The sequence below is a fragment of the Sphaerodactylus townsendi genome, linkage group LG02, assembly GCF_021028975.2.
Source record: "Sphaerodactylus townsendi isolate TG3544 linkage group LG02, MPM_Stown_v2.3, whole genome shotgun sequence".
Classification (NCBI taxonomy): Eukaryota; Metazoa; Chordata; class Lepidosauria; order Squamata; family Sphaerodactylidae; genus Sphaerodactylus; species Sphaerodactylus townsendi.
Window position 1 is genome coordinate 22,881,667 of NC_059426.1, and position 14,481 is coordinate 22,896,147.

Here is a 14,481-nt window from a genome sequence, read left to right on the forward strand (position 1 = left end):
GATGCACTGCCATTAAGTGATTCTGCCAAGGAAGATATTCCAATCAATGTCTCTCTCTCTCCCCGCCCCATGCACACTGAGCATATTTCTTAAAGCCCAACCTGCGATCAGTGTTTAAATCATTTCGTGTGGTCTGACGTGCCGCATCTTCTTGGCAGCAAAGGTTGAGGAACTCAAGCGAGCTGCTTGGTTCATTTCTGAGAAACAGCCATTAGATCAAAACAATTTAGCTGGAGCAACCCTTCCATTTTCCACACGGGATGGCATCGGAGCGGCTCCAAGTCAATAGCGATAGACTCCTATGCTTGTGAACTGCAATCTGCAGCTGCATTAGGATAAAGTGTAATTAGCTCTTAGCAAAAATTAAGCCAGTGTTCATACCCTGGGAGGATGGCTAAGCTAAATGTCTGTTGGAAGAGGCCTGGTCAAAAAGAGATCTGGTTTTTCTATCTTCCCTCCCAGAGAAAATGAAGGTAGTCTTGCATTCCTGCCTCCTACAGGAAGAAGAATTCCATAAAATTGCATAACTGCCTAGCAGCTTCCCAAATCTCAAAAGAAATGTTCTGAAGGGACAGGGAAACATTTGGGGACATGTCAAAAAATACCACACAGGTTTCAAAGCAAACCAGTAGGCCCAATAGCCAACTACACTTATTACATACAAAAACCATGCAAGTGCTTTATTCTTATACAAAGGTGCAACAGAAACATGTATACAAACTACAAAGACTGTACACACAGACAGCTGTTAATATGCATCCTATTATTATAATGCACACTCCTTTCTACGAGTGATTCCACACAGTACATTACCAGCAGGGCTCGACTTGTGTTCGGCTCAGGTAGTCCGCACAGCCACAGATTTCGACACAAGTCCGACTCTCCTTTGACCCGCCTGAGCCAGATCTTCTTGATCCCTGCTCGGAGGGAGTACTTTTTGGTGAACTCATGTCGAGCTCATGCTTGTGCGGACTCTCTGTTGTACTCGACTTGCCCCTCCAGCCAATCGCGTTGTTCCTGTCTCTGCCCAATCAGGGTTTAGTTTCCCTTTAACTAATCACGGCGCGTTTTCGGCCAGCCAATCATAATCGCCGTGGGAAAGGGAACCAATCAGGGCAGAGTGGTGGATGACGCACAGAGTCGACCCTGCTCACTGAGCTCGGGTAAGGAGAGACAAATTCGACAATGTGCGGATTAACGGCGAATCGAGCTCAGGTGCCAACTTTTCGTGGCAGCCAATAGAATGTGAAGCAGGAAGTGGCGTGCACAGCTCATCCCGCCCTCTGAGCTCGGCTAAGGAAGAACGAGCTCAGCCGCTGTGCGGAACAACAGCGAGTCGACTTCATGAAGAAAAATTCCGACGGACGCAAGTCGAGCTCTACAGAATGTACTGTGGGGAATCACCCTTAGAAATTTTTGTCCTCTATGCATCACAGTCCATGAGAATTTCTAAGTATATGACAATGTTCCAAATCAACATCAAAGTCCATGAATATCTCAATGTGTAACAATATTTAAGTAACAATATTCCAGGCCAATGGCCATAGTGCATTTTGGTGTTCTATAGTTTATCACATTGCCAATATATTATATTATAATATTTGATAAAAGTACTTTGCCAGGGTGGGCTGTTCGCCTTTCTCTGTGAGTTTATTAAGGGGCCCACCTTTGTCCCAATGATTAGGATGCAACATGTGTAACCACAAGAGTTTAAAAAATAACACCAACACATCAGAAAACAAAATAACGAGATACATTTACCAGGAAAAACAAAATTATGTCCAGATATAAATATTTCCCTGATGCTATTGACCCTCCAAGCCACACCTCCCTGAGGAGTCCAGATCTTTCCCAAATTATTTAATTGTGTGTGTTTGTGGGTTAAGCGTTGCCAAATTGCTTCCAATTTAAGGGCATGCCATGGATTAATACCTCCAAATTGTCCTCTCCTTACCGTCTTTGATAAGGTCTTGCAAACTCAGGGTGGTGGCTTCCTTTATAAAGTCAGTCCATCCCATTTGAAAAAAGCATGGTGTTGGGTGAAAACTCACAAATAAAGTGGGTTTGTGGGGGAATGCTGCATGCATTCCTTCTTGGGGAACATTCCCCAATTCCCCACTCATAAAGACAGGCTGAAACAATGCATCGAGTTCAGGTTCCAAACAATGTGTTTGTTTATTTACTTACAGTGCTTGGATCCTGCCTTTATTGCCTTAGAAACCACTGGAAAACATTTTTATTGACACCGGCCATGCCAAAATCTTGCATTCTGACCCAAATGTGTTTGAATTATGTTTACCGATGCTAAGACAAAATAAATATTTGCTTTAAAGTGTCGAAATATCTTATGACATTCTCCCCACTTCTAGAGACTGCTAGGTGGAGTTCCCTTTTGAGGAGACAGCACAAGAGCTTGATTGCAGGACTGTAATATTTACTTATATGCCAAGTACGGAAGATGAGCACAGCTCGAGGCGAAGAGAAACTCTGACAGGGCATCACCTCAGATCCTCTAAGAAGGTGAGAGAATTTCTTCCCCATTCCCCACCCCAAAATCTTCAGACAGATCCTGATTAAGAAGAAGAAGAGTTAGGATTTATACCATGCCTTTCTCTCTGTAAATAATCTCAAGGCAGCTTATTGACTCCTTTCTCTTCTTCTCCCCACAACAGACACTTAGTGGGAGGTAGGTGCGGATGAGAGAGTTATGAATGAACTGTGACTAGCCCAAGGTCACCCACCAGGAATGTAGGAGTGGAGAAACAAATCTGGTTCACTAGATAAGAGTCTGTTGCTCATGTGGAGGAGTGAAGAACAGGGGCGTATCTTGGGGGGTGAAAGGGGTCTTGTGACCTAGGCACCACTTGCCTAGATAATGTGGGGTGCATTTGGCTGCACCTCCCACTCACTAGCCAGAAGGGCAAGCAGGGTCCAGCCCAGCCCGGCCCCTGCCTGCCCTTTTTGGCTTGCAGGGGGAGGCTCGCTCCTTCCCTTGCCCACCACCTGCCCCCTCAGATGGTCCATTACCTCACATAGCCCTGGCCGGCCCACTCCCTCTCTCCTGCTGCTCACCACCTTGTATGATCCTGGCCTGCCTCACCTGGCTCATCTAATCCCCTGCCCTGCTTCCCTGTCATGCCCCTGCCATGCCCCCGTCCCATCCTCCAAACACCCCCTGTCATGCTCCCTTACTGCCCTGTTGGCGCTACGCCACTGGTTCCCGTCCTTTTTGAACCTGTGGGGACCATTGGAATTTTGAAAGGGAGGGCTGTGAGCACCATCCCAAAATGGATGCCACAAGAGGCAGAGACATGGATGTGCCACTTTTCTAAAGAACTGCTGAAGGGGAATAAAAAGAAATGAAAGGAAGCCTGGAGGGAGGGGAGAGAGGTGGGAATAAAAAGGAAAAAAATACTGAATGCTTTCTTGTCCTGAATGAAGATGCTTACCAGTCCTTCTGATTCTCAATGGCAGCTGTTGCTATTGTATTCATGAAAATGTATCCAGGGCACTCATAGGTCCCACACTGGGTAACCCTTCCCCAAGCTATGTTAAGAGTGCTATAGCATTACTACCTTTAGTAATTTTAGTCTCTTTTTTTGTATTTATTGTATTTTTTCTACCCTCATAAGAGCTTGGATCATAGAAACATGGAATCATAGAGTTGGAAGAGACCACAAGGGCCATCAAGTCCAACCCCCTGTCATGCAGGAACACACAATCAAAGTACTCCCGACATATGGAAGCTAAGCAGGGTTGACTACGGTCAGTACTTGGATGGGAGACCACCAAGAGAGACTGGGGCCGCTGCCAGAGAAGGCAATGGCAAACACCACTGCTCACTTCTTGCCATGAGAACCTCATGTTGTTTTTTTGCGAGTCAGTTGGAAATGGATGGCACACATAATCTGAATCCCTGAACTGTAGTTTATTGCTTCACTTGTGCATAAATCCAGCTCTGTCTTCAGCAGAACTGATTCTCTCTTTAACTCGCTGTCCCCAAATGGTCTTTCCCCAACACAGCGCGGTGCCCTCCAAGCACCAAAGAAGACGGGGTCTCCGAGTTCTGAGCTAATCTGGGAACCATTCTTTTATTACAATTCCTGATTCAGTGGAACATCACGTTAAGCAATGCTACAGCAACCAACTCATTAACTGTAATCAAGTGGCAATCTCACAACAATATAATCCAGAAATAAAACTTGGTATACAAAATACTGAGTTCCATTCAAGGCAGATCCACCAGATACAGTGTTTTCTGCAAATTTGGCACAGTGAGCATTAATACTCAAGTAGAAGTGAAGTGCTAAAAAAAACCACTCTTATAATCACTAAAGGACAAGGGATAACAGGAAGCATCTACTTTGTTGACAAGAGAATTTTCTGTGAGCCACAGAGGATTTTATGTACATATTTGATTTAGTACCACTGCAAGAATGAACAGAAAAATAAAACATGAAGTACAGAACAGGGTCGCAGGGGTGGCCAACCTGTAGAGCTCCAGATGTTCATGGACTACAATCCCCCTCAGTCCTTGCCAGCATGGCCAATTGGTCATTCTGGCGGGAGTTGGTGGGAATTGTAGTCCATGAACATCTGGAGCACCACAGGTTGGCCCCCCCTAGGGTAGGGTTTCCAACCACCAGAATTACAGTTGATCTTTGGACAACGTTTCCTCTGGGAAAAATGTGGGGGTGCATTTGGCTGCCCCCAGACAACAGTTCCTCTGGGGAAAATGGCTGCTTCAGAGGCTAGATTGCATGGTATTACATCCTGCTGATATCCCAAAGTCTACTCGCCTCAGGCTCCACCCCTAAATCTTCACAAATTCCCTACCCTAGAGCTGTCAATCCTAGAGTTATCTCACACTAGAGGGATTCAAATGGCATTGCAGAGAAGCCTCATCAAAACGTTTCCATTGAGAACATTGGTGTATCTTAGGGGGGCAAATCAGAGCTTGTGCCCTGGGTGCCAGCTGACTGGGGGAGCTGGGCAACCTGGCTTCCCCCTCCCCCTGACCCAGGGGCAGCACTAGAACAGAAGGTGGGGACTTGGAAGCAGGGCTGGGGCTGTGGGCATGCTGGAGCAGAGAGTGCCAAGGTGGGGCATGCCTGGGGGGGAAGTACCGTGCTGCCAGAACAGAGTGTGGGAGCAAGTGTGGGTACACCTGAGCTGGGGTGAAGAGAGAGACTCCAGGCTCATCACGTGGAGGGGGGAGGCATGCAGCACAGACAGGCAAGCAACAAACCCCTGCCTCCGCCTCCTTCCGGCCTGCCCAATGCAAGGAGCCAGAAAGCAGCCCACTCCAGTTGCAGAGATGACCCCAAGAATTGTAGCCCCTCCCCTCCCAGTGAAGGCTGTGTATCGGTCTTGTTTAGAAGGAAGGATCAGCCCGCTCCAGCCAATTCTTTTCCCCTCTTCACTATCTGAAATTGGATGAGCCACAGGCCTCCACTTTGCCCCTCCTCGTTCACCTTCCCGCCCCTCTGGTGCTGAGAGGAGAATTAGCCCCAGCCAATGAGGAGCAGCTGGCTTGCTTGGGTTGCAACCATTGAGTGATGTGGTCTTTTCAAACTTCCTGCTCTGCACTCATTCTGCTGCTGCAGTGGTGTCTGTGAACAGTGGCAGAACCAGAGTAGGGCGCGGGAGGACATGGATCCATAGGGAGGGGGAGGGCAGCTGAGCCAAGGGCAGCTGCAGAGCGGACTGGCCGGCCCAAGAACATTGGTCTAATACGGATAGAACAGTGGGACTGGGGCAAATGAGTCAAGCGATTTCTCTGTTTTAAATTTTTCCACTTGAAAAGGGGACTTCCTTTTGCTCTATTGAAATTTACTCTTTTCAACTTTGTAATTTTGTTGGTTTTGTAAACTAATTAAAAATGAGAATTGCAGAAGCTAATCCAAACCTCTTTCATGCAAAAGAAAATCTGGTTAATATTCCCCTGATATTTTATTCACTGGGATTTTGTCCGGGGGGGGGGGGGATTTGCGCCCCCCCCCATTTCACTGCTTGCCCCAGGTGTACTTTTCTGTAGGTATGTCCTGACTGAGAAGAACAGTAATTGTTGAACAGTTTTGTTTACCAGACTCTCTGCTTATTGCTACAGCTGAGAAGTGTGTTTTCTGTTCTGATCTCTGTGGTCACAAAGGAGAGCAACAAAGCCCCCAAATCCTAGCTCACATGGTGGTATGAACGAATATGTGCCCTGTCCCAGAATCCTTTGCTGAGCCTTACAATTTTCCACTTCATGGATGAGCTTACAGAGGTTAGGTGCTGCGGTGATACACTCAAATGTTCACACAACTGTACCATCTACATGAACCATAGGATTTTTATGTTGCTGTTGCTATTATCAGACAGTTCCATATGAAATTTTTGCCAGTGTGTGGGCAGTTGGAAGCCCCCACTATATTTAAGAGCATCCTCTCACCACTCTGCCCAATCTAGACCTGACTAGTTTGGCTCCTGTGTTCTTCCCAGATGACCTGGATTTTTTTTTTAAAACCCTATTTTAATAGGGTTCATCAGGTTGTGGGCAGAGAATTCATGCGAATGGTTCCTACAGCAAATATGGGGAGATGTGGTAAACCTAACCTGGGGGGACTTCCAGCAAACTTGGCAAAGGGTGGGGTGACACAGACACTTCCATTCTTCCCATTGCAGCAAGTTTTTGCACCCCACTGAGGAAAGATCCTAAGTCAGCTTTGGTGTGTAATTGGAACCAAGTTCTGAATTTTCCCCTCACGTCACACTTTTGATGATGCCCAGCAGCATTGTCCATATGCCCAGGTATTTCCTTCAGAAGAAGAGCTCTTTCCCATCTAAGAAAAGAGATAGTCTCTTGTTTTCCATCTACTGTGGAGCCCTGCTGCTTACAAGTCAAACATTATTTGAAATACATATCCTGGCATTTCTGTGATAACGCTGTAAGGCTCTGATAGAACATGAGAAAGGAGCGTCAGTAAATAGACGTGGGGCTTTTCAAATGGATTTTAAATGGACGGTGGTGAACATTGATTGGGAAATCTGTCAATGGTTTTTCTTTGAGGATGCATTAGTGGTACATGGGTCTAAATTTGGGCCTTCTCTGAGTTGCTGCACTGTAAGATGAGAAGCATCATGTTATAACACATTAAGAGCATCTCTTCATTTTATCTTCAGACTGGCAGACATCAAACACCCAAATGTCCGGTTTGGTATATTTTCCTTCTATCCTTTCTCTGCCATTTTACCCTCACAACAGCTCTAGAAGGTAGGTAAGGCTGGGAGAGAGTGATTGGCCCATGGCATAGTTTGAACCCAGGTCTCCAAGATCCTAGTCCAGCACAGTAACCACAACACCACACTGGATATCATGAGGCAGCACCTCTGGATTCACAAGCATCTAGAGAACAACTGTCTTTACCATTTTAATGATCTTTAGATTTATGCTGCGTTGGCATATATGAAACAGCCCTGAATTATATCCTTATCTGTAGGGAGCCATTTTGAAGGAGCTTTTCGTCCTTTAAGAATTTACAACTGCTTAGTAAATGACTGCAGTAGAATTTTAAAGTTTGACAAACATGACATGTCATTATTGAATGACATCCTGTTGGATTTTTCATATTATTCAGTTACTATCACAGAAATGACTTAATCACCTCCAGATAGATACCTGACATGTGTCCTCTCCCTTCCTGCAAGGGGAGGTGTACGTGGTGGAAAATCTCCACTCTAATCTGCAAGCCCTACTCAACCATGCCCTCTGAGGTATCTGCGCGTGTAACCCCCATGCTCAGAATGGGTCGACCCAGTAAGGGGTGGAGACTCAAAGCAGCAAGAGGCTGCAGCAGAGCTCTTTGGAGGAGACAAGGCTACCAGACTCGGACCTTGATTTCTATAAGCCCTTAACACCTTGTTAAGGGTTTTTGTGGTTGTAATGGGTGAGAGTTCTCCTGGAAACCTTCATCATGTTGAATCCTGTTCATCAAGCCCTTGGAGTCTTCAGGAGCCAACCCACTTGCAGGAAGAAATGGACTTGGCATTACAAGACTGTAACTAGAAGGACTTGAAAATGCAACCTGAACAGGAACTTGAAGTGTGATGTTAAATGTTGATGTTGTATGTTATATGTTAAGAAAGTAAACCATTTTGTTTGTAAAATTTGTTGTTGCAAACTCATTCCAAGTTCTGCCCCACAGAACCCACAGTTAGAGGTTACACATGCCAATGACTACCCAAGGTCTCTGTTTGGCATTTGCCATCCAGCTGGCCTTTCTGACACCAGGAGGGGTTTTTCTCTCCCTCTCTCAGTTCAACTGCTGCCACCGCCTGGCATTTGTAGGAATTGCCCACTGAGCGGACCAGAGCACCCAGCTTCCCCTCCCAGCTCTGGGGCCTTTGCTCAGTGCCTTCTGCTATCCATCATCTTGTTACCATGGGGATGACTTATTGTCTGTGTGTCACAGGGAGAATAGCCGCTTCCCAACTGATTTTTCCTCTCTTTCTTCCTTGTGCTCCTGTTTAAAATAGTATGCAAGGGACAATGGGTGTTGATACAACAGGGCAACTTGTGGATATCCTATCTCCCTCTGCATTCAGACAGGCCTCTTGAATGATGTGCCCCCAGTTAGGACTGCCAACTTCCAGGTGGGGCCTGGAAATCTCTCAGAATTACAACAGATCTAAAGGCTATAGAAGTCAGGTCCCCTGAAGAAAATGACTGCTTTGGGAGGGTGAACTCTATGGTATCATATCCTTACTGAGTTCCTGCCCTCTGAAGACTTTACCCACAAATCTCCAGAAATTTACTAATCTGGGTTGGCAAATCTATCCACAGGATAGTAAGAACCTCTCCATGATGTACACAAATAATACAGGGAAAAGGAAAACAACAGCAGTTATCTGATTGTCTATGGTCTGTTCCACACAGCACAAATAAGATGTCCTGAGGATGCAAAAATAGGTGTCTTATGGAGGAACTCCACACAGCTTTTTCCCCAAGATGTCCTCAGGATGCCTTATTTCAGCCCAAGCCATCTTATTTTGAAGACACTAGATGGAGAACTTTTTTTCTTCAAGTTGTCTGCAAGATATCTCCTGCCCGGCTATGTGGAGTTCAGGAGCTAAGGGGGCATCTTATGTTTCCTGCCTGACTGTTAAGCTCTCTGGTCAGTTTTCTCCTCAGCCTGCACCTGATATTTTGGGTGCTGCTGAAGGGATTCTCCCTGTCTGCATTTGCTGAGAGACGTTTGCTCTGCAGGCTCCGATCCTGGGGACCTTTTCAGCCCAGACAGTACATAGTTGTACTCAGCTCGTCCTGCCAATTCTGGCAATTTATAATTTTCCTAATTTTTGTTAAGGAGCTGTATATGAAGATACACAGACACACACATGAGACTCTTAGCCACTCAGGCAGGTCTACCAAATGCTTTTCAGTGGATGGTAGACCCATCTTCCAAGCAGCGAAGATTCTCATCTGTATATCTTCTGTCTGTATATCTTCAAATACAGCTCCTCAAAAAAAAAAATTAGGAAAACTATATATTGCTGGAATTGGCAGGATGAGCTATGTACTTTTTGGGCTGAAAAGGCACCCAGGGTCGGAGCCTGCAGAACAAACATCCTGGGGAAACTTTCAGCAAATGGAGGTGGGGGAATTCCTTCAACAGAACACAAAATGTCGGGTGCAAGTGGAGGAGGAAATTGACTAGAGAGCTCAATGGTTAGGCAGGAAAAAAGCCTCTTTTCTCCTCTGTTGCCTGGGCTGTCCAGACAAAACATGAGAGGTGGGTTTTTTTTTAAGACGTCCTCAAAATGTCTCATTTTGGGTGTGCAGAGCAAAAAAATGTTGCCTCTTTCTAAGACATGCCCCAGATGCCTTTTTTTGTGCTGTGCAGAATGGACCTGTATTCTTTGTGAGCAAATCCCACGCCACCAGGCAACCAACGTACTATGCCTTGCTGTTTCTAATTCTGGTTTTCTTTTTCCCCGATAGAGAATTATTTGACAAAACCAACTGTCCACTGAAGCACATGCCCAACCATTTTAGATGCTACAGAAACGACTTACCTGGAGGCGAATCAGTCATAATGACTAGTGATGCTGGGGTCGGCCGCCTTTTCCTGATCTGTAGAAAACACAGGCCCCAACAGGTTTGTTAAAAACAGCTGCAACCAAAGTCAATGGCAAATTTATGGGCAGTTCTATTGCAACTCAAGTCGATCATAAAAAGCACTTTTAGACAGCATTCAAACTACCCACTGCTATCAAATCAAAACAAAACTTTCAAAATCTGGTCAAGCCTATTGTAAACGTCAATACTGTTGTGTTAGTCCACCCTTATATTTATGGTTACTATCCATAAACGGCAATCTACTTAAATATAAAATACTTAAGCACACCTGGTGTACTTAGTGCTAAATGTGCATGGGATAGGATTAGACATTTCGTACCATTAGAAGTGCCCAGCATTATGCTATGGTGGGAGCAAAAGGTAAAGGTAGACACCCGTGCATTACTGACCAATGGGGTGATGCCACATCACAAAGATTACTAGACTGACTATTTATGGGGTGGTTTGCCGTACCTTTCCCAGTCATCAACACTTTACCCCCAGCAAGAGGGATACTCATTTTGCCAACCTCAGAAGGACTGAAGGCTGAGTCAACCTTGAGCCGGCTACTTGAAACTGACTTCCCTCAGGATCAAACTCATATCACAAGCAGAGCTTTGACTGCAGTACTGCAGCTTTCTCCTCTGTGCCATGGGACTCCTGTCATGGCGGGAGACATCCTAGTAATCACCAATGATGACCACTGCTGCTGCCTCAAAGACCAGAAGGAGGAAAATGGGTCAGGTATTGATGGCATTGTGCTGGTGCATGATGTCACTTCTGGCAAAAACCTGTATGCCCATAATGGTTTTGTGAATCCTGGAGCATTCCCCTCCCACATCACGACATCACTTCTGGCACGGTGTTGCTGGAAGTGTCATTCCCCAGCATGAAACTGGTCTACCTGTCCCTGTTCCCCAATCGTGCTGAGGTCAAGTGATGGCCTGACTTTCCTAGTGCTCTCCCAACCAAACAACTGGCATAAATTGAGGGACACCATGGATTGGATCCCACTAACTTTTTTACTCAGTCTCACCAAGTTCTCCTTGCACATGGCTTCTATCCATGCAGGTCTGATGATCTTCAGCATCGACTTTTTTCGTGGTCACAGGGGTCTCCCTTTTCCACTAGCGGAAAAGCTGGTTGGATCCAACCCAGGATTCAAGTCCAGACTCTCATGCTGTTTCCAGCATAGTTGGCTGAACGGATCAGCTACACGTCCCACAATCCTTAGCAAAGTCACTGGAAATTCTAAGGGGCACTTTCAGATTTTGTGGGAATTACTCTAGATTATCTAGGGTGAAAAAATATTTCTTTGTGTTGATCAGCCGTAATTGCCCATTAAGTTTTGACCTCCAGTTCACCACCCCAACCCTAAAGATATTAGAGAAACTTTCACCTCACAATTTTTTTGTGTGAACATTTTTCTCCTTCAATATTTGTTAGTCTTCTAAGTTTCTTCTTTCTTTCTTTCTTTCTTTCTTTTTTTGCAAAATGTGTGCTCAGCGCTTACACTTTAATAAAACATTTACTTTCATGTTGGACATTGTTTTGGCTTTGGGTAACTAATGAGTAAAAATCAGCAAATCGTACATAACCTGGGTCAGAGCTGCTCGAGAAACAGTAGTATAATAGCAGGATAATCAGTCTAACAGATCAGCTGGTCACAATCCAAAGAACTAATTCCATTAGCCCAGAAGGTATTTGGAATGTTTTTCTCTCTCTTGTACTACATGGCAAACTGCTTTGGAAATTTGAAGGAGTTTTAAAAATATTTTGTGATATGGCAGGGATGTTTTCTTTAAGGGAAGCAGTTGAAAAATTCCACTGAGTTGCCACAAACCTTGGTGTGACCCTAGGCAGTTGTTTGGAACCTATCCTGCAATGTTTTCCTAACCATCAAATAACAATGGCGTCAGATTGCCTGGTCCTGATACCAGGGACTCTATGTCTTCTCCTTAGCATTCATTGCTGGTGAAAAAAAGGTTTGATCAGCAGGCGATAGAAATATTCTGTCTTAAATATCCTGTCTACTGTTAGGGCCACTGAATGCTTTGGCACGTGTGTACAAAAGATTAATGCTTTGGCATGTGTGTACAAAAGAGTATACAAAAAGGGAGCAGCAGTGGTGTAGTGGCTAAGAGCAGGTGCACTCTGATCTGGAGGAACCAGGTTTGATTCCCAGCTCTGCTGCTTGAGTTGTGGAGGCTTATCTGGGGAATTCAGATTAGCCTGTGCACTCCTACACACGCCAGCTGGGTGACCTTGGGCTAGTCACAGCTTTTCGGAGCTCTCTCAGCCCCGCCCACCTCGCAGGGTGTTTGTTGTGAGGGGGGAAGGGCAAGGAGATTGTAAGCCCCTTTGAGTCTCCTTACAGGAGAGAAAGGGGGGATATAAATCCAAACCCTTCTAGATGACAGTTCAGGGCCTAGTCTGTAACAATTTTGATATCTGCAAACTGTGAAACAGTCAACAGAATAACAGATATATGGAGAATAATAGATATATGGAGGTCAACAGAATAACAGTGGTATTTAATAATGGGCATAATACTGTAGCTATTGTAGGCATGATCCTTGCTGATTTTAATGGGGAATATGGTTCTAATAATTACATCTTTTCATCCTCTGAAGATGATGTAACATTCAGCAAATTGTTGTATTTATGATTATCTCAGTCGGCAGAAAATCTTTGAACGTGGCCTCGGCACCCTAGTTCAATCTATGGCAACCAATAAAAGGCCATTTCTTTCTGGCAAACGATATTCTGTCCTGTTGAACATTTGCGATAGAACGCCAATGATCTATGAAGCCCTATCATGTATGTATAACCAATAATACAGTTATACGGCTAGATATAGCTAGATAGTCAAGAGTGATGAACTCCAAACAATGATGCAGATCTCCTGTTATAATTCCAAGATTTCAGCATTCTTATGATAAAGCATTCTTATGATAAAGCAAATCTTATGATTCAGCATATGATAAAGCAAGTATTAGATTATATTTTTTCAGAAAATCAGTTTATAATACATTATGAAATGTGTATACATTCCTGAACATTCATTTACCATGTGTGAGTGAGTGTGTGTATCACATACAAAATTATAGGCATTCTCTTAGAGGACTGTACTTTCCTTCAACATCTTTTTTTCAAGTTTGAGCTCACTGAACTGCTTACAAATAAAAACTCCTGCCCTTTTACAACATAGCAATTAGACATCCCTGAATTCCTTACACATGTACATGCTCCATTGACATCTCATGTTTATTTTGACATTCACCCAAATATATTTTTATACTGAATATTTTTGTAAAATGACACAGCAGTACCGAAAAAAAAGCCAGAATGATTACTACAGCAAAATATATGTTCTAATGGAAGAAAACCAATATTTGCTCATGGAGAAAAAACACACAAAGAATATCCAAAAGAGAACTGTTCCCTTTGCTAGAAGTACATCTTACAGAACTTCATAGCTTCTGCTAAACTATGTGCAGTTTTTCTACCGTCGTAGCATCTCCCTGTTTAGTCCTGCTCTGAAGATAAAACCAGCTTACCTGTTCGGCGGCTTCAGGATCTATTTGACTTTGAAATAATGGCACAGCAAATTGTATCTTTTTAGGGCTGTTTGGCTCCATGGCAGAAATCTGAAGAGAACAGACTCCCAGTACGGCTGGAAAAGGAGATAGGGAATGAGCGGACGTTGTTTCTTTGATTATCCCCTGCCCGCTCCCGGAAGCCACACCAGGCGATCCTTAATAACAGCTGTAATTCCTGAGTTAGCAAGCAAAGCTGCCCTGGATTGAGAAACTCCCCTTATTCCACAGCAAAGTCTCTGGCTGGAACCAGGACTATTCCTCCTTTGGTCCTTCAAAAAAAATCCTCTCAGCATGAAGCCGAAGGCAACAATAAGCTAATTGTGCGCTGGTTGCCTTCTGCATATGCCAAGCGTTTGCTCAGAAGATAAGTGAAAATGCAATACTAGCCTAGCTTGGCCTGATGCCCTGGGATTTGAAAGATGGAATCTCTCCACTGTACATTACTAACTGGCTGCTCCAAAGTGCAGGGTAAGCGGCCTGCAGAGTATTGCTGATGGGCCATGAATTATTGATAGGCACAGAGATCAAGATGTTTGCAGATCCAAGGTGTGGAGCCGGCAGGATGTAATCACTAGATCCCCTTATGGGGTGCTTGCAGAATCATCTCCCTCTCTGGACACGTTCGCACGTGTAAAATAATGCACTTTCAATCCACTCTCAATGCACTTTGCAGCTGGATTTTACTGTGCGAAATAGCAAAATCCACTTGCAAACAATTGTGAAAGTGGATTGAAAGTGCATTATTCTGCATGTGTGGAAGGGGCCTTAGTAGTGGCAACC

At 44.7% G+C, this 14,481-nt stretch overlaps 1 protein-coding gene across 4 annotated transcripts in view; it reads right to left on the reverse strand.

The window, feature by feature from the left end:
- PPP1R1C (protein phosphatase 1 regulatory inhibitor subunit 1C) overlaps window positions 1-14,130 on the reverse strand; it is a 59,061-nt gene extending 44,931 nt beyond the window's left edge. Inside the window, exons 1-2 of one of the 4 annotated variants that reach the window (XM_048483254.1) lie at window positions 13,660-14,130; window positions 10,057-10,114 (exon numbers count right to left, since the gene is read on the reverse strand). In XM_048483254.1, coding sequence (XP_048339211.1) covers window positions 10,057-10,114; window positions 13,660-13,740 — 139 coding nt within the window. In that variant the 5' untranslated portion in view covers window positions 13,741-14,130. The remainder of the gene's footprint in view (window positions 1-10,056; window positions 10,115-13,659) is intronic. The other 3 variants (XM_048483252.1, XM_048483255.1, XM_048483253.1) reach the window with 3 other exon arrangements.
- Between the last annotated feature and the right edge of the window lie 351 nt (window positions 14,131-14,481).